We start from the raw sequence: 20,037 nt of genomic DNA, 5'->3' as shown, positions 1-20,037 counted from the left end.
AAGGAAAACTATTTGATCTCTGCTAAGTGGTTATAATCTCAAAAGCATGGCATGCTTTGATTCTTCTCCGATCAGAAAAACTTTGATTAACACCAACAGTCTAACAAGAAAAATAACACAGTAATATGCAGATCATTCTAACGTCTCCAGAGTGATGCACAATGTTTTCAATAACTGTGAATTGTTTTTTAGGAGTGATAATAAAGGTCATACCTCACCACCTCACATCTTTCCACAGGGTCTACAACTAACCCTTTTGTCACTATATTGCTAACCAAAATACACCCTTATGTGTTTCAATAAAATTCTAAAATAATCATGAATTTAGTATAACATTTGTTAATTCAAACTAAGAAGCGGTTAAAAAAACCCCATCGGTTTTGTTTCTGTGGAAAGACTGTGACTAGGTCCAACCTCTTCTGAAAATCATTAAGAGAAGCAGTTTTCAAAGTTTCATTTCATTCAAGTACAAATTCTTCTTTTTTTAAAATCATTATCAGAGCTGACGAAATGGCTGGTTTCACTTTTAAAAATCAAAATACTAGATTCATCACACACCACATGGTTTTTATGTTCACTTTATATTTTGCTGGATTTCTCCATGTCTTCTAAAATCTTTCAAATTCTGATTTGCTACTTGAGAACATGAAACTGGTATCTAGTTTTTATCAGTAGTAAAAACTTTCAGAAAATAGATGTAGAAAAAAACCTCCAAAAATTCACAGAACTCAGCATGTCAAATAATGTCAGACACTATAACTCAGTGAGATCATGTGCTTACATGTACTAACAAGATCCATTCTAAAATTTTCATTTAAATATGAATAGGTTATCTTGAGCAGTTCTAGGCAGGTTGGTAACAAAAAGCTTATGTTATTAAGCCCTGGATGAGTGATGTACACGGTTGAAGGCTATGCATGTCTCACAAAGCTTACATAATCCATCAATGGACAAATGCTTTACATTCATTTAACACCAAACTTGTAGCCTCCAAACTCACCAGATTTAAATTACATGGACTACTATGTGTGGAGCATTGTTGAAAAAGGCAGACTAATGGACCTCCTTCCAATACCATAGCTTCACTGAAACTCATCATTGTCTAGGTAATGTCCAAAATGAATAAAGAACATTTAGTATATCATCGTATAATTCAATATCTTTTGTTTGTTAGTTAAGTCTGAATAAATGAGCAATGTCCAATGCTTTTGAGATCAGTAAGATTGAGGTTAATATCCCACATATATTCTAGTCACAAGAAATGCAACAATCATTTAATTACAATTATTCAATCCCTTAATTACTGTTATTAAAGAAATCTTCCATTTACCTGGGTGTTTCATCATCATCTGCACTTTCAGCAGCATCTGTTTTCTGTGAAAAGATATTTCAATATTCTTTGTCTTATCAAGGATTACAGTTATTGAAGAGAAACAATCACAAGGAGATATAAATAACATACAAACAACAAGTGAATCATTTCTTAGCAAGGTGCTATGATCAATTATTCACTTACAAATAATAATATCTAGTTTTTGTATGGATGAGGATAGCTGTGTGAAAAAGTACCACACCCTAGCGGTTGAGGGAACCTGTGGAAGAGGCAGGCCCAGGAAGACCTGGGATGAGGTGGTGAAGCACAACCTCCGAACATTTGGCCTCACCGAGGCAATGACTTCTGACCGAGACCTTTGGAAATATGCTGTGCATGAGACGACCCGGCAAGACAAGTGAGACCAAAATCCAAGGCCTCTGCCAGGGATGTAGCCAGCCCACTTATGCATAACATTCCTTCTTTGGACACTAAACTCCGCTTGCAAAGACAGAATCGTTGAGGCAAGTGAAATCAAAATCGAACTAAATTTGTAGATTGGCACCCATGCCAACGTCTCTTCATTGAACACTAAACTCAGCTTGTGAAGACCTGTTGGGGCAAGCGAAAGCGAAATCGTGATGGTACCTGTACCAGTAGATCACTAAGAGCACCGTCCAAGCGGGATCGTTGCCAGAGCACCAGCTGTCTGGCTTCCGTTCCGGTGGCACGTAAATAGCACCATTTAAGCATGATCGTTACCAACGTCGCCTTCCTGGCACTTGTGCCAGTGGCACATAAATAGCACCATTTAAGCGTGATCGTTACCAACGTCGCCTTCCTGGCACGTGAAAAGACATTCAAGCAAGATCGTTGCCACTGCCGCTGGACTGGCTCCTGTGCAGGTGGCACGTAAAATACACAATTTCGAGCATGGCCATTGCCAGTACCGCTTGACTGGCCTTTATGCCGGTGGCACGTAATAACACCCACTACACTCTCGGAGTGGTTGGCGTTAGGAAGAGCATCCAGCTGTAGAAACTCTGCCAAATCAGATTGGAGCCTGGTGTAGCCATCTGGTTCACCAGTCCTCAGTCAAATCGTCCAACCCATGCTAGCATGGAAAGCAGACGTTAAACTACGTTGATGACACAAACTGAGCTGACACAAGTTTTAGTACATTGGCAGCAATTAGACTTATAACTGAAGTCACAGTTTCTTTTGTATGTGAAGGTGTGTAAAATAGACTGCCACAGCAACATGTGTTCTTGTTGGTTACTAAAATGTGAAAAATACCATGAAGTCATGAATTTTAAAAAGCAAATTTGAAAATACAGGTGAGAGCATTAGGGCTGTCATACATAAATTACAAGTTTTTATGGAGCTGGTGCTGAACTCTAGTTCCTAAAGCATTAAAAGGTTAACGAGACAAAAAAAAAATGTTATTTCTATCAGTTGAGAATTTAAGTTGAACTATCTAAAACATCAGTTAAAGTAATGTAAAACCAAGTGTTTTCTCCAAACAGCCTAATCATTCACTTATCTAAAAAATGAAAATAGCTAAATCATTAAGAGAAACCATGAAGTTTACTTAATTATCACTTAAAAATAGGTAAACATTATTTGAATAAGTGCTGAGAGAATTCTGTAACAGCATTTTCAACTTACTTTTTCAACTTCAAGATCCCCCTTCAAAGGTTTTTTAGGTCTACCATCAACCGGCTCCACTTTTTCTTCAGAACCTGAAGCATTATCACCTTCTTCTTCTTCTTCTTCTTCTTCTTGACCACCTTCATCTGCAAGTTTATCAGAATTGTCTTTCTTCTTGTCAGAATCATCTTTCATCTCCTCAGAATCACCTTTCACCTTGCCAGAATCATCACTAATTTTGTCATCAGGTGATGGTGCATCGGTTTTCTTCCTCTCTGCAGTTTCATCCTTGAAGCAATGTGAGAATAAATATTAGAAGCAAACTTCTATATATAAACAGTTAAACATTTAATATCAAAAGCTAGAGATGCCCTGCAAAGTAAATAGAAGAGAAGCAAGTGGCAACTTAGTCACACCCACATACATATTCAATTATGTCCTTCATACCCATACACAGGTTTTCTTTTTTCTAATACCTATCAACAATATTGAACAGAATTTTCTTCTTTGAGATTATAATGTATATGCATATCAAACATCATTTGTTTTAACTGTTCTAATTTATATTTCTTTCAACTCCATTTAACATCGAAGAAAGTCTTTAAATGTTTAACTTATTTAAACAACAAAACTGAAACCAACTTAATAAATATGACATAACAGAAGCTGATTTTATAGTCTATTGAATTGGATTAGTTCAGAAATTCTTTCAGGAAATTAATTCTTTATTTATACATTAGACTATTTTGGGTTATTTTTATTAATAGATAAAAATCATTTAACATCAAAATTCATGAAAATGATTGTGTTCATTATTTATAAGGATCCTCAACAAAACATTTACAACTCACAGAATTTATGACAGTACCCTAATAATGTTTACATACATCTGATATACATTGAAAATAGTCAATATTAGGGAAGTATTTAGTGCAAAGTTTTGTTATAGCATTTCTCTTTCACACAACACTCGCACATATATGTACAATATCATTGCTGGTAAAGAGAAACATGAACAGATTACAATGTGCCAGTGATGTGTACATGAAATGTGCTGGGGGAGGGCAAGATTTGAGGATGTAAACTATTTTGAAAACTGGGAAAATTTAGTGTTATAGTTTTTCAATGTAACAACCATATTCAGTCAATAACTCAAGCCAATTTATTTTTTGAGACCATAGCTGATTTTAATGTGAAATGTCACATTTTACAACAGAATGCTAAGAAACCAAAATAGATACATAACTATGTGCATATCTAATCTGTTTAGTTAATATCAAATCACTATAGAGACAGGATTTAAAAAGAAAAAAAATCATGCAGTGCCCACAAGTATAAAGGCAAGTCTCAGATGTGGACTTAGAAAGGTAAAAATTTTATTCTTATTTCAGACAACTTGGATTACTAAGAAGTTTTTATAAGAATAGGATGCTATATCTGCATAAAATGAACTTTAAATAAACATGCAAAATTTTGCCTGAAGTTGCTGTATGTAACACCATGGCTGAAAAGTTCATAAGCTGACTATGAAGGAGTGATGCTAGAGTTGTGAAATCTTGCATGCATTAATTTCAACTTTCCTTATTAGTAACTTCATTGTTTCTTTCTTTCCAGGTAAACTGACATCTGATTGTTCAAAGAACACTTCAAAAGTAACTTGTAGCAACTTCTCTTGAAAATGGACAAAAATTGGCATCGTGGTGTTGTCAAGTACCTGCAGAAAAAGGCTTTAACTCCCAAGGATTTTCATGTTGACATGGTTGCTACATTAGGGGATGATACTCCACCTATATCAACAGTGGAAAAGTGGACAGCAGAATTTAGGAGGGGAATGGAGTCTTGATGATGACTCAACATTTGGACATCCTGCAACTGCCACTATCAAGGAAAACATTGATTGTGTTCACCACATACTGATGAATGACAGGTGACTGACTATAAATCAAATAGCCAATGCTATTAGCATATCACGTGAGAGAGTTGAGAATATTCTGCACAATGAAATTGGAAGGATGAAAGTTTCTGCTTGGTGGGTACCATGGCTTCAGATACTTGATCAAAAGTGACCAAGCTGATCTTGTTATGGGAAAATCTGACATTGTTTCAGGCAGAGCCAGATGATTTCCTTAAATGTTTCCCAACCCAGGATGAGAGTTGGGCTCATCACTTTGAGCTAGAGACAAAGAGACAATCCATAGTGTGGAAATACTCTTCTTCACCTGTTCTAAAGACAGTCAAATTAATTTCATCTGCAGATAGTATGAAGGCCTCAGTCAATAAACACAATGCCTTTTGCAGCCCCAAAAATTATCTTCAAAAGGATCATGCCAACTTGCTGAGGCAGTTACAAAAGGTATCAAGACCAAATGCCCAGGAAAACCAACAAAAGCTGACTTGTTTCCTCAGGACAATGCTCCAGTACACAAGTTCTTGGTTTCAATGGCTGCTGTACATAATTGTTGCTTAGAACTGGTTGATTTGGCCTCATCTGACTATCATATCTTCCCAAACATAAGAAAACATTTGGCTGGGAACCAGTATTCCAGCAATGATGATATCATATCTGCTGTTGATGACTTTTTTAACCAACAGGATGAAAGTTTCTTTACCAATGGGATCCAAGCACTAATGGAAGAAGTGTGTGGACTGCAAAGGGGACTATATTGAAAAATAAACTTCACTTGGTCACATTTCATGAGTATTTTGGTCAGCTAATCCTCAAATAACTATCTGATCAGATACATTTTGGCAACCTGAAACTTTGAAGATAAAAGCCATGACAACAAGGACTGGTACCATTTCTGTAACTGGCATTATCTCCTTAACTGTACGACTTGACTAGCCAAAAGTTGGTACTACTTCTATATTGCAGATTCCGAATATACAAAAAGTTATAACTTTTCTATACACATGTAATTTAAGTACAACTAATAATGTTGTCTGTTGTTTACTGTCTGTTGTGAATTAATGTAACTTGGCCCTGAAGAGGTGCAAGACTTCATGTTTTTATCTCAGACAAGAGTGAGTCGGGATCTTGCATTGAAATGTGCATAGGTTATTAAACAAGCTTTATTAAGGATTGCGTTATGGCTCTTAGTTAAATTGATATATATATATATATATGTATATATATATATATATATATATATATATATATATATATATATATATATATATATATATAGGGAGAATTTAAAAAAAAGCTAAAGACGAAGACAGGTGCTGGAGACAACAAACAGATGTACTAGTATAACGCTTGGGAAGTGAAAAAGTCTTTCAATGTTTTGAGCCTACGTTCTTCCACAGAAAGAAACTAGTAGAGAAAAAAAAGAATGTGTAGTGGCTAGCGATCTATCATGGTGATACACATATATATACGTATATACACATACATAACTACATATATGCATACATATATATATACATGCATACATATATATATACATGCATACATACATATATACATACATACATATATATATATACATACATACATATATACATACATACATATATACATACATATATATATACATACATATATATATACATACATACATATATATATACATACATACATATATATATACATACATACATATATATATATATATATACATACATACATACATATACATACACATACATACATACATATACATACATACATACATACATACATATATATATATATATATATATATATATATAAACCTAATTCAATGACTGGCACCCGTGCCAGTGGAGCACTAACAGCACCATCCGAGCGCGATCACTGCCAGAGCAGGTGTCTGGCTTTCGTGCCGGTGGCACGTAAAAAGCACTATTTGAGCATGATTGTTACCAGCATCGCCTTACTGGCACTTGTGCTGGTCGCACGCGGACAAAACATTTGAGCATGGCCATTGCCAGTATAGCCAGACTGGCCCTTGTGCTGGTGGAACGTAAAAGCACCTACTACACTCTCAGAGTGGTTGGCGTTAGGAAGGGCATCCAGCTGTAGAAACTCTGCCAGATCAGATTGGATCTTGGTGCAGCCATCTTGTTCGCCAGTCCTCAGTCAAATCGTCCAAGCCATGATAGCATGGAAAGCGGACGTTAAGTGATGATGATGATGATACATATATATACATATATATGTATATACATATATACATACATATATATATACATATATATGTATATACATATATGTACATACATATATATACATACATATATATATACATACATATATATATATATGTATATACATATATGTACATACATATATATACATACATATATATACATACATATATATATACATACATATATATATATATGTATATATATATAGACATATAAATATATGTATATACATATATATACATACACATACATACATATATATCCATATCTATATAGCTGAGTTTGTGAGTGTGTTGCATCTATAGAAATCCACGCCTTACAAGATAGCAATCTGGGAGTCGCACCGATGGATTCCTCATGGTTGAAAATGCCCGGAATCGGCTATTTGTCTTTTTTTTTCGTTGCTTCCTAACACGTGAAATTTTGCATTAAAAATAATTTTAAACCATAAATTCTAACAAGTTTCAAGTCGCCATTATTTGCAAACATGAGTTCAGTCCCCTTCTAGCGACGGTGCAAAGACAGAGAGCAACAGAGATAACAGATATGTTAACTTTAACTTTATTTCTATTTTAATATAAACCTTTAAATGAGTTGGGTGTTTTTTCTCAAGTATCTAATGAATTATTTGATATAGTGGTGTTGTTTTCATCTACCTACTTTACATCATAATAGTTACTTAATTTTTAATTTATATGTATATGTGAGATAGTAACGATTACATCGTAATATTTGTTTACTTTTCACTTTATTGATTAAATCCGTTCTTTCTTTTGATATTATTTTTAATATTGTATCTGAACCCCATTACTAAGTTAATTTATTATAATTTTTCTTAAACTTTGATAGCTGCAATCTGAATGTAACCTAATTTATTTCACTTATTATCTATAGTTTATATTCTCTAATTTATCTTGTATATAATAAACGTGAAGTTGTGGATCTGTGTGAAGTCTTTTTAAAAGTTTATAGAAATCCACATTTTCCACTTTTTCGTAAATTTTTTTACATCAATGAAATTTTCTCGATGTGGACTTTCCAATGCAGTAATTAGATTTTTTAAAATTCCGTTTACTTTGTGATTTAAGGGAGGTTTGGCTGTTATTTCTAGCAACTTTTATATTTCTTCCCTTCTACCTGTAACAGCGTTCTTATACACATATATCACGCGCTCAACATAAAATATAGAATAAGAGTGAGAGAGAGAGAGAGAGAGAAAGAGAAAGTGATACATACAAAGTCTTCTTTCTTTTTCCTCTCTCCCATTTAATAGTTTTCTTGTATCCCTCTACCTCTAACATATTTTTCATAACATAGAAGCGTAAAAACACACACACAACCACACATACGTGATCTGTGACAACAACATACACATAAACATTATAGATATAAGATTTCTGCCCAATCTGATAGAATTCTGGCAAAACTGTGTAGCAACAGATCGCCAGCAATTGCTTCATCACAAATTGCCATCCTAGTTCCTGCTAAAAGGGATTACCCTGCTATGTATAATCAGGGCAGCGCAAAAAGTTGTTTTGCACAAGCATTTCTATAGCCAATTAGACGGATGAAATTTACGTATGCTTAATAATGTTACGCAAAACAGCCTTCAGACTTTCCCTATTAATTTCACTGTCTTTTGAATTATGAACATATTTACATCATAAGGGTTTATTCGTTGTAAGGCTTCCTTTTTTAGTTGATTTTCACCTAGCAAGACTTATCGTAGATGGCGTAATAAGTCACACCCGGACAACGTCAGGTTATGCTGCTAGTATATATATAAAGGTTGGCATCAGATCTGCTGTATTGTTTATGCCATTGAATGCATTCTTGTTTACTCCTATCTGTCTCAAACATTATTCCCTATCTCTATCACTGTGAATGTCATACAACACCTGCATTAATGTCTCCCTATCACTTTCCCCTACCACCCTGCTTGCACCATGATACTTATAATCTTGCTTCTTTCACCCTCTTGATTTTCATGCTTTTCCTATTCACATTCTTGGTCAATGTTTGCATTGAATTTTAAGTCAAGAGTACTTTTTAGTCTTGCAGGGAACAAAGTAACCTCTGTAGTATTAGTATCATAATAAGTATACTCTGAATTGTATAGAAAGGGCATCCAATAACAGAAACTATGCCATAATGGAATATACAAACCAAGACAAATTCTTCACACTTATCTAAGGAGGACTGGCTTGATAAGCACTGAAAATAGCATGTACATGGTGTTATATGTCAGCTGGTAATTTAAGTTTAACCACAAACTCAGCTCAAGATAGAGTTCACTACCAGTTTGTAGTACTTGTATACAATGTGTTATATATCACAACTAGAGCATTAGTAGTCACAAGCTTCTGACAGGCCAACCACTGCTCACTCTATTTCTGAAAGAATAAGTAGTTAAGGAGTATCTATAAACTTGATGTTGAACAAATATTTGAAAGGGCTTCATTTGTAAAGCACCAGTTTCTCCAACCAGTATAGAAAGACACACATAATGATAGTTTCTCAGCACTGACAAGATATTAATCAACCTGCAGCTATAGTAGAAGACATCTGCCCTAAGTTGCCATGAAGTTGGATCAGTTGCAAAATTCTTAACATTGCAGCCATACCTGTGCACAAAAACAATATAATCACTACATCTAAAAGTGGGGTACTTAAACTGCAGGTTTTGAATGAACAAATATATCAAAGAGAGGCAAGTGGGAGAAAAAGCAATGTGAAAGCTATACTTGAGCAACTACTGCAACTAGTATAGAAAATACTGGACAATGCAGCCACAACACATAAACTACCTCTTGATTCCCTCCTTTAGAGATAATGTAGAGAGACAGTAGTATGATAGGAATGATAATAATCATTCCATATGTAACAATTAACCAGGGATTGTCTTCAGCAGCAAATGAAAGTTTATTCATCAACATCATGAAATAGCTACTTTCCTGTATACAGAAAACAAAACCAAATCTTTTTTTTAAAATGCGACAAAACATGAATCATTGAAACAATGATAAGTAGAATGCTGAAAGGGAAATATCTTGCCATTGGGAAGGGGAGGAGTTAGTCACAAATATTTAAGCAATGTCCAGAAATGGGTTCAGTATCCAGACATATTCTCCAAGAGCAGTTAGTTACATTGCACAGAAAAACGGGGGCTTTAAACAGAGCCACACTTTTTTCATGTACACACAAAGGCTTTAGTATTTTAGAAGATAAAGAAAAAACTGGATATGCAGCTGCATGCAATGCAAACCAGCTATTTTCAAAGGGAAAGCTTACCTTTGCTGAGCTGCCTACACAGCAATAGGCAATAACAAGTACAATAGGAAGCAAAACAACAACAATGAATACGGCCCATAGCCAAGGCCGTTCATTAGTCACATCAAGAACAGCTTGCACTACACTTTTCTGAAACAGAGAAGCATTTAATTGAAGAAAGTTGACATAAATTAGAGAATTAAAAAGTAATACTCCATAACCCATTGAGTTCTTGGGGAACCACTGAATATAATTTTTCATTATTTGGACAGTGATTCAAGGTTGTGGTTTTAACAGGGTCACAAGGAAGGTTTGATTATTTTAACCTTCTCAAAATCCATGGAAAAATATTAGCTTAATACTTCAAGCTAACCAAACACATCTGATACACACAGCTCACATGATTTAAAGCAGTAAATTAAACCTGCACATGATACCTATATACAATTGAATGGTCTTGACATTTTATAATTGTATAAACACTGCACATCATTGTCAGGGTATGAGCTGATGAACCTTCTGCTGGCAGGTCAAAGCCCAACTAACATGCCATTCAATTGCAATATTAAAATCAAAAACAATACAGTAATATTTTTCGTCTTATTTTATAGCTAAATGTAATAAATTACAGCTACTGATTAGCCATAAAAAACCTTGAGAATATTGTTACTGCATCAATATATATATATATAGAATGCTGAAAGGGAAATATCTTGACATTGGGAAGGGGAGGAGTTAGTCACAAATATTTAAGCAATGTCCAGAAATGGGTTCAGTATCCAGACATATTCTCCAAGAGCAGTTAGTTATATTGCACAGAAAAGGGGGGGGGGGGGCTTTAAACAGAGCCACACTTTTATTCACTGCACTATATATATATATATAGTGCAGTTAAGTAAACTGTCGTCTAAATTACATGAAAATGAAAACAACAATGACATCACATTTTAACAGATATATTTACCAAAGTTGCATAAAAATATATTCAAATACTAAAGAGTAAATTTATTCAATAAAATCCTCATTGGTTTCAATCATGGCCTCCAGACGACTTCGGAATCTCCCGCAACTCTTCTGGATGGTCTCCTTGTTTAAGTTGATGAATGCTGCCATAATCCTTGCTTTCAGTTCATCTTTGGTGTTACAAAGAGTTTTGTTGGTCTCTTGCTCAACTGCGCCTCACACATAAAAATCAAGGGAGTTGCAGTGTGGGGAGTTAGGTGGTCAGATGTTAAGGGTGATATGGTCACAGAAATTATCTGAAAACCATGACTGGGTTCTCCTGCTTATGTGACATGATGCAGAGTCCTGCTGCCAAACAGAGGGTCTTCCAGCAGCCACCCTCTTGACCCAGGGTAGCACTACTTCTTCCAGGCACTTGATGTAAGCCTCCATGTTGAGACTGAGGCCGTGTGGGAAGACGAATGGAGGCATAACGTCACCATCACTAGAGACCACCCCAAACACCATGATGTTGACTGGATGTTTGATTTTCATCACACTTGGTCCTCAGATTGACTCCCAAATACTTTGAAATGTTTGTATTGGACCTTCTGGCACAAATGCCAAGCAGTACAGTATGTCGTTACCAAATTTTGGGCAGAATGAATTGTGTCATGGTGCTATTTTTCTCACAGATGGTGTCCAACTGACCCTACTATACTGTGTAGTCAACAAAATCAAAAACAAACAATGCACATGCGTGAAATTAAAAATATAAAATGGCGATGATTTACCCAGTGCACCCTTATATATCATAGCTTTGTATCACTTGTCATTATTTACAGGAACATAAGCAATTGATAATCATAAATATTGATAAGAGCTGATAAATAAATAGATGTTAAAACTATTCTTTTATTTGTTTCAGTCATTTGACTGTGACCATGCTGGAGCACCACCTTTAGTCAAACAAATTGCCCCCAGGACTTATTCTTTGTAAGCCTAGTACTTATTCTATTAATCTCTTTTGCTGAACTGCTAAGTTATGAGGATGTAAACACATCAACATTGGTTGTCAAGCAATGGTGGTGGGGGGACAAACACATGACGGGCTTCTTTCAGTTTCCATCTACCAAATCTACTCACAAGCTTTGGTCAGCCTGAGGCTATAGTATAAGACACTAGCCCAAGGTACCATGCAGTGGGACTAAGGTGATGATGAAATCACAAAAATGCCTGATCCTTAGAGCACAGGATTAATAGGTTCCATTTTTAAGCTAAAAAGAGAAACTTTCATTTTGAGCTATATTGCCTCACTTATTCCTTGAAGACAAACTCATTTAATTAAGTTTTTCAGGTATTTAACTCAAAGGATGAGCTCAAAACAAAGCTAGCAATTGCCATATGTGCCAGACTCTTCAGTAGCATTGTCCTACTTGTGCTCTAATATGATATTGAGACAACGAAGACAATAGAACATCAATTGGCAATGATGCAAAGGGCCATGGAAAGATCTATGTTAGGAATATCATTAAGAGAGCACATTCAAAATGAGATACTTCAAGAATGGAGTGAGTGAATCATGTGATCACAGAGTACCAAAAGCACAAGTTCTGCTGGGCCATACATGTCACAAGGTTGAGAGACTACAGGTGGACCTGTGCAGTTGCTGAGTAATAGCCGAAAGATCACAAAAGGTCACTTGGAAGGTCTTCACAACAATAGGAAGACGATTTGGTTAAGCAATTGGGGTTTGGAAGTGCACTGTGACCAGTGGAGTATAACAACATCTGAAGGCCTGGTCGATACTGTGATACTATGAGTCAGAAAAAACTATAAAACATCATTAAACACATTTCATTAAGAATACTTTTTGATAATGGCACAAGGCCACAACAGTGCTGAGGAAGAAATTGTCCCCAGATATATAAATGAAGTCAAGCCAAGTAATTTCAAAAGAGAAAACTACACTCTCTGAGTGGTTGGCGTTAGGAAGGGCATCCAGCTGTAGAAACTCTGCCAAATCAGACTGGAGCCTGGTGTTGCCATCCGGTTTCACCAGTCCTCAGTCAAATCGTCCAACCCATGCTAGCATGGAAAGCGGACGTTAAACGATGATGATGATGATGATGATGATGAAAACGAAAGACTAACGACAAAATATATACTTTTAGACATTCAGTCTATTTCTGCCATTCCACTGTGCTTAATTACTATTACTACTTGTAGTAAGTTCTAACTTTGGAACAAACCCACAAATTTAGAGGTAAGAGCATGTCAACTTAAATCTACTCAATGTCAACACAGACACTATTTAAACTTAAAAACATAACTATATAGTGCAAAGTTCAATCACTCTATAAATTTTCCCATCCGTCACTCTCCTAAGCAATAACTGAGAAAGTCACAAATTTAAGTAAAAGATATACTTAACCAACCTCAGTATGTAACTGATACTTTTTGGGTTTCTACTTTAACCTCAGACCAACCAAAGCTTTGTGAGTGGATTTGGTAGGCGGAAACTGAAAGAAGCCCGTTGTATGTATGTATATATATATATATATATATATATATATATATATATATATATATATATATACATACATATATACATACACATGTATATATTTGTGTGTGTGTCTGGGTTTGTCCCCCCACCATCGCTTGACAACTGAATTGTTGGTGTGTTTATGTACCTGTTAATTAGCAGTTTAGCAAAAGAGACCAATAGAATAAGTACTAGCCTTACAAAGAATAAGTCCTGGGTTCAGTTTGTTTGACTAAAGGAAGTGCTCCAACATGGCCGCAGTCAAATGACTGAAACAAGTAAAAGAATAAAACTAAAAATTTAGATAGCAAAAAATCATCTACTTTTAAAAACTATCTCTCTCTTGTCTTCTTTTATTGATTTATATTCTTTTCAAAAGTTTTCTGATTTAATATTTGTATTGCTTCAACTATAGTTGGCATCAGCAATATGTGAGGATGATTTTAAATATTGTAAACAATTTCAAAATAAAATCATTCAGTCTTGTATTTTTTTTGTTTGTTTCAGTCATTTGACTGCGGCCATACTGGAGCACCACCTTTAGTTGAACAAATCGACCTCTGGACTTAGCCTAGTACTTATTTTATCGGTCTCTTTTGCCAAACCACTAAGTTACAGGGACATAAACACACCAACATTGGTTGTCAAGTGAAGACAGTGGGACAAACAAACACAAATATATATATATATATATTAAAAGCGATGGGCTTCCTTCAGTTTCCATCTACCAAATTCACTCACAAGGCTTTGGTCAGCCTGAGGCTATAGTAGAATAGTAGAAAACATTTGTACAAGGTGCCACACAGTAGGACTGAACCCAGAACCACGTAGTTGGGAAGCAAGCTTCTTACCACACAGCCACTCCCTAAGCCTAATAATAATTATTGATGCAGTGTGCAAGAGAGACGTCTGTGTTGGTATGGTCATGTGATGTGTATGGATGAGGACAGCTGTGTAAAGAGGAGTCGATCTCTAACTGTAGAGGGAACCTGTGGAAGGGGTAGACCCAAGAAGTAATGGGATGAGGTGATGAAGCATGATCTTCGAACATTGGGTCTCACAGAAGCAATGACAAGTGACTGAGACCTTTGTGATTGGCCATGCTTGAGAAGCACCAACAAGCCAAGTGAATTCATAGTCATGGCCAATGCCAGTGGCACATAAAAAGCACCCTTTGAACATTGGACCCCATGGAGACAATGATAAGTGCTGACACTTTTGGCGATATGCCATGCATGAGATGACTCGGCAAGCCAAGTGAAATCATAGTCAAAGCTGTTTATTTGGAGGCTTTGTTTTAAACTAATTTAAAACAAGTTCTCTCATTGGTTGAAAAAATTTCAACCGAAATCATCCTAGGTTTTAGCCAGAATTATTCTAAAAGATATTTCAGAACGCTTCTAGAAACTTCCATGGAAAGTTATAAAAGCCTGAATTTTTTCCGATTTTAGTTAGTGGATAGTGTGGCTTCTGGAAGCTGTTACTCGCTCTCACATACACTTCTTGTAGTTTAACATTCCTGCTATGATACAAGACGTTGCTTTCCTCCATAATGACCTTTGCTTTCTTTAGTTTAGTTTCAATGAAATAGATAGGTAATTTAATTCTTGTTATGTCTTTGTGGTAGATAAACTCTTAGAGAAAAATTTTAAATTTCCTACTATACGTATGTTTTCTCACGTCTTTCTTTATTGACGAAGGGAGAGATTACTCTCATGTATTTATATTTAATTGTAATTAAACTTAGTAAAATAAACGAGAACCAAATGAAAATATCTTTGAAATTGAGCTTTCACAGAAATTTATTTGATGATTCTTGTCATTTTACCAACAGGAAGTGATAAAAGAAATTAGGTCAACTTCAATATATTATATCTGGGGAGGAGTGGCTGTGTGGTAAGTAGCTTGCTTACCAACCACATGGTTCCGGATTCAGTCGCACTGCGTGGCATCTTGGGCAAGTGTATTCTACTATAGCCTCGGGCTGACCAAAGCCTTGTGAGTGGATTTGGTACACGGAAACTGAAAGAAGCTCGTTGTATATATGTGTATATAATATATATATATATATATATGTGTATGTGTGTGTGTGTGTGTGTGTGTGTGTTTGTCCCCCCAACATCGCTTGACAACCGATGGCGTGTTTACATCCCCGTAATTTAGCAGTTCGGCAAAAGAGACCGATAGAATAAGTACTAGGCTTCCAAAGAATAAGTCCTGGGGTCGATTTGCTCAACTAAAGGCGGTGCTCCAGCATGGCCACAGTCAAAAAGACTGAAACAAGTAAAAGAGTAAAGAGTAAATACATCATCAACCACAGAATATATATGAAGACAACAAAATAAGAACCCGAAAATACAACAGCACATAAAAAGCAAGCACCCATTACATTCTTGGAGTGGTTGGCATTAGGAAGGGCGTCCAGCTGTAGAAACTATGCCTAATCAGATTGGAACCTGGTGTAGCTCTACAGCTTACCAGTTTCAATCAAACTGTCTCTAACCCATGCCAGTATGGAAAGCAGATACTAAATGATGATGTAAAACGTTGCCTTAATATAACATTGGAATGACACATATTAAAGAGGAAAGTAGAGTCAATTAAAATAATCTCAGTACTTGTCTGGAATGTAATTTTATCTAGTCCAGAAGGATGAGAGGCAAAGTTGATTTCAGTGTAGGATTTGAGAACCACTGCCTTGTCACAAATTTAGTTTTGGATGAAATAACAGAAACATTTAAAGTAGCTGTAGATGAAAACAGATTTTTATCAGTAAGAAGGCTTATTCAACTTACACCAGAAATGGAAGATTTTTCCTGAGCTTGTTTTAGTGCAAACGTATCTTCAGTCCATTTCGTAGTTGTTGCAAGGTTGTCTGTTATAAGAATGTTATCAAACATGATAGATTCAGTCATAGACCATAACTCTAATCCAACAGCACCCTGGAAAAGAAATTTTCAAATTTAAGTAAAAGCATAATGAATCTCCATCAAATTTTTCTTCATTTTCATTTTTTTTTTTTTGGTAAATAGGATATCAATTTTTGAAGTAAATTTTGCATTTCCAGTGAGTACATAGAGCAGTGGTTTTCTATCATTCAACTCTGTGCATTAAAAACTTTGTTCATTTCTCTTGCATTTATTTTTCCATGCTTGCATGGGTTTGATCAGTATATACTACTAAAGTATTGTTTTATAATTAGATCCCCTTCCTGGCATTAAACTGGCCTGTTTTTCAAGAGATTTTTAAAAAATTTCTTATGTCTTCTAGTTTGTTGACAGAGAACTGTCAACAAAGTTCCCCATTTGTGCTCAGCACTATTTATATGCGAATGCAGAATGTAATCATTCGCACACATGGAAATCACTGTCTACCTAATTTACTCACAAAACATTGTTAGGCTAGGACCTAGAGTAGAAGAAATTTCCCCACAAAACTATGTTGCTGAGGAAGCAAGCTTCCTAACTGCTATATAAGCATCTTGTGTTTTCAAAGACATTAATATGAATTTTCTAAATTCCTAGATTATATATTATTTTTAATCCAGGCATACTTACAGTACTTTGCAGCATACCATTTAAGAACCACTGATGCAGAAAGAAGGGGTGGGTTAATTTTTATTTTTTTAACTTTTGAACAAAATTAAATAATCCACTTACAATTGGTATCATTTGATAAGGATTCAAGTCTTCAAAATAATCAGGATTAGGAATCATTCTTGGTTTCCATATACCCTAGAGAGAGAGAAAGGTATATATATATATATAAAACACATATTTATGCCCATATATACATTTATGTATGTGTGATGATGATATATCAACAGAGGTACTCAGTGATGCTCAAGTATCAAATGAACATGAGGGTGTGATTTGAGGAAGAATTAACTACTAAAGATCTTGCTTGTTGGTTTATGCATACATAAGATAGTAGAGTGTGATTTGAGGAAAATTTGGATAACATCTATTAACTGCCCAAAGACTAAAAGTTTTAATTAGCAGGAATGAAAACAGGATTCTTTTGCCAATGGAAAAGTGACTATGTTCAATATGCAGAGATAAAGTAGAAATTCTTTACGGTGTACACAGTGTAAATTAAGTGCACACAAGAGCTGTAGTAGAAGCACAAGCAGGCTGACAGAAAAGGTAGATTTTGTATAAGGCAGATGTATAAGAGTTAGTAATAAACTACAAGTCAAATAGATTCTTTCAAATGCTTAGAAAACTACCTAGAAGTAGTTGATAACATTTGTTATGCGTGTGAATAAATCAGTAGTGAAAAGGGAAGTAGGGTTGAGAAAGCACAGAAGCCAGTATCAGAACAAGGTAGAAAATCATTAAAATCTATTGCTTCTGTTCTCAACAAAAGCTTTTTCAGAGTAAAGTGCAAATTATATGATACTTGTGTATGAACTGGGATGCTGCATGGTAACAAGATGTGAGCCTTGAATGAAGAAGATATGGAAAGGCAAGAAAGTGATGATGTAAGAATGCTAAGGTGGATCTGTAACGCTAGTAAACATACAGTAGAGCACAAATGAACAGAGAGAAAAATTGGATACAAGAGGGATCAAGATAGTGCTGATAAGGTTATGTGACATGTAGGGAGAACACAGGCTATATACAGGAGCAAGTGATCCAAGTAAATGGAATTTGTAGAAAGGAAACCTGCAGAAAACCTAATATGTAGCAAAAACTGATCTCAAGAAGCAGAATTCATGAAGAGATAAATGCTGTACTAGAGAAGTCTTGCCCACTAGTATGACCATCTAAAATAACAACAGTGATGAAGGCTGGGATATTCAATATATTTATAATTGTTTCTTTCTCTGTCCATTGGCTCCTAGCACTATCTCTTTCTCTCATCCTGCCACTTGTGAAATGACAATTGCAACATACTGGATTTCTCTCAATTCAATATCGCTTCCAATACCCCAGTCACTATTGCATAATTATTTTCTTTTTTCTCTTTACACTTTCTTCTCATTGTTACCTAATCCATCATGAAGCAGTCTATCACTATTTTCCATTAATTTCCCTTCTATCCTCTCTTGCACTGGCTCTCTCCTACCACTCTCTTTGCCATGTTCCTATTTAATCTCCTTACTAACAACCTTTATACTATCATCTCTCTCCCACACTCTCCCTATCACCTAATAGCGCTTTCTGACCACTTCTGCCCTCTTAGTTGAGTGAAAAGAAAAGAATAAACAGAGAACATAAGGAAGAGGGGACAAGGTCTCTACTGATAATGAATAGAGACAATAAAGGATGGAAAACATTCTTTAGACTTGCTAGGAACAAAAGTCATTCTCAGATCAGAACATAAAAAAAAAAAAAAAAAAGGCAGAATTAGTATAGTTTATTAATTTTAGTATTAGTTTCTATTACTTCAGCTATATTACTTTCTGTTTACTAATTCATCTGAAGATCAATTTTTATAGAAGAGAATATTTACATGGTCAACTAAATTTAACCCTAGTATATAACAAGTAATTATTTGACCAACAAAGTAGTATGGAAGACAAAAATTAACCCTAATACCAAAATAGCTATCTCATCCAGTTACGTTTTCTTTTGTTTTTGCCCAAATTTGGCTCTTAATTGCCTTTAGTGGAATCCATTGTTACAAGTATGCACAGAAATCTCTGGACAGACAGAAACTGGAGAATTGCTTTGCCCACTACCCAACTCCCACCATCTGAAAAGCCTTAAAAGGGTGAATACTCGAGTTGTCTCCCCCACCCATAAGCTCCCAAAGGTCTCAGAAATCCTACAAAGGAAATTCCTAAATAATTCACCCACCATCACATACCAAAATTTTCAAAGATACTTAAAAAAATCATGGATACAGCATCCCTTTCTTATCAAGACGAAAAAACTGACCTGGTAATTTGGGTTGTCAATCATTGGAGGTCTCCATTTGCCCTTGTATTTAGGATTATCAATCATACCTGGTTTCCATTCACCACAACCAGGTGCATCTGCACATTTTGGGTTAGCTAAATTTACAAAAATGAAAATAAATTCAAAAAGTTATAGCATATATCATGAAAAATGTGTTCTTTGTGTAGGTCAACAAAATTATGTTATTTAGTTGTGAAATTTATTTTCTTAAAAATTTACTACAACTTAACACATTTCAAACAAAAGAGTAAGTAATATCTTGTAAATATAATTACAGA

The 20,037-nt window shown here is 35.2% G+C and overlaps 1 protein-coding gene across 6 annotated transcripts in view; it reads right to left on the bottom strand.

Annotated features, from left to right (window-relative positions):
• LOC106883675 (calnexin) overlaps positions 1 to 20,037 on the bottom strand; it is a 99,019-nt gene that overhangs the window by 8,526 nt on the left and 70,456 nt on the right. For 4 of the 6 annotated variants that reach the window (XM_089361613.1, XM_089361611.1, XM_089361612.1 and 1 more), the window contains exons 16-21: positions 19,739 to 19,854; positions 17,513 to 17,587; positions 16,649 to 16,795; positions 10,385 to 10,513; positions 2,981 to 3,250; positions 1,331 to 1,374 (exon numbers count right to left, since the gene is read on the bottom strand). In XM_089361613.1, the coding sequence (XP_089217739.1) occupies positions 1,331 to 1,374; positions 2,981 to 3,250; positions 10,385 to 10,513; positions 16,649 to 16,795; positions 17,513 to 17,587; positions 19,739 to 19,854 (781 nt within the window). Of the gene's footprint in view, positions 1 to 1,330; positions 1,375 to 2,980; positions 3,251 to 9,816; positions 10,048 to 10,384; positions 10,514 to 16,648; positions 16,796 to 17,512; positions 17,588 to 19,738; positions 19,855 to 20,037 lie in introns of those variants that run through there. The other 2 variants (XM_089361615.1, XM_089361616.1) reach the window with 1 other exon arrangement.

Source organism: Octopus bimaculoides, chromosome 13, assembly GCF_046866305.1.
Source record: "Octopus bimaculoides isolate indiv1 chromosome 13, ASM4686630v1, whole genome shotgun sequence".
Taxonomy (NCBI): domain Eukaryota; kingdom Metazoa; phylum Mollusca; class Cephalopoda; order Octopoda; family Octopodidae; genus Octopus; species Octopus bimaculoides.
The sequence above is the reverse complement of the archived record's forward strand: the minus strand, read 5'-3'. Positions and strand labels throughout refer to the sequence as shown.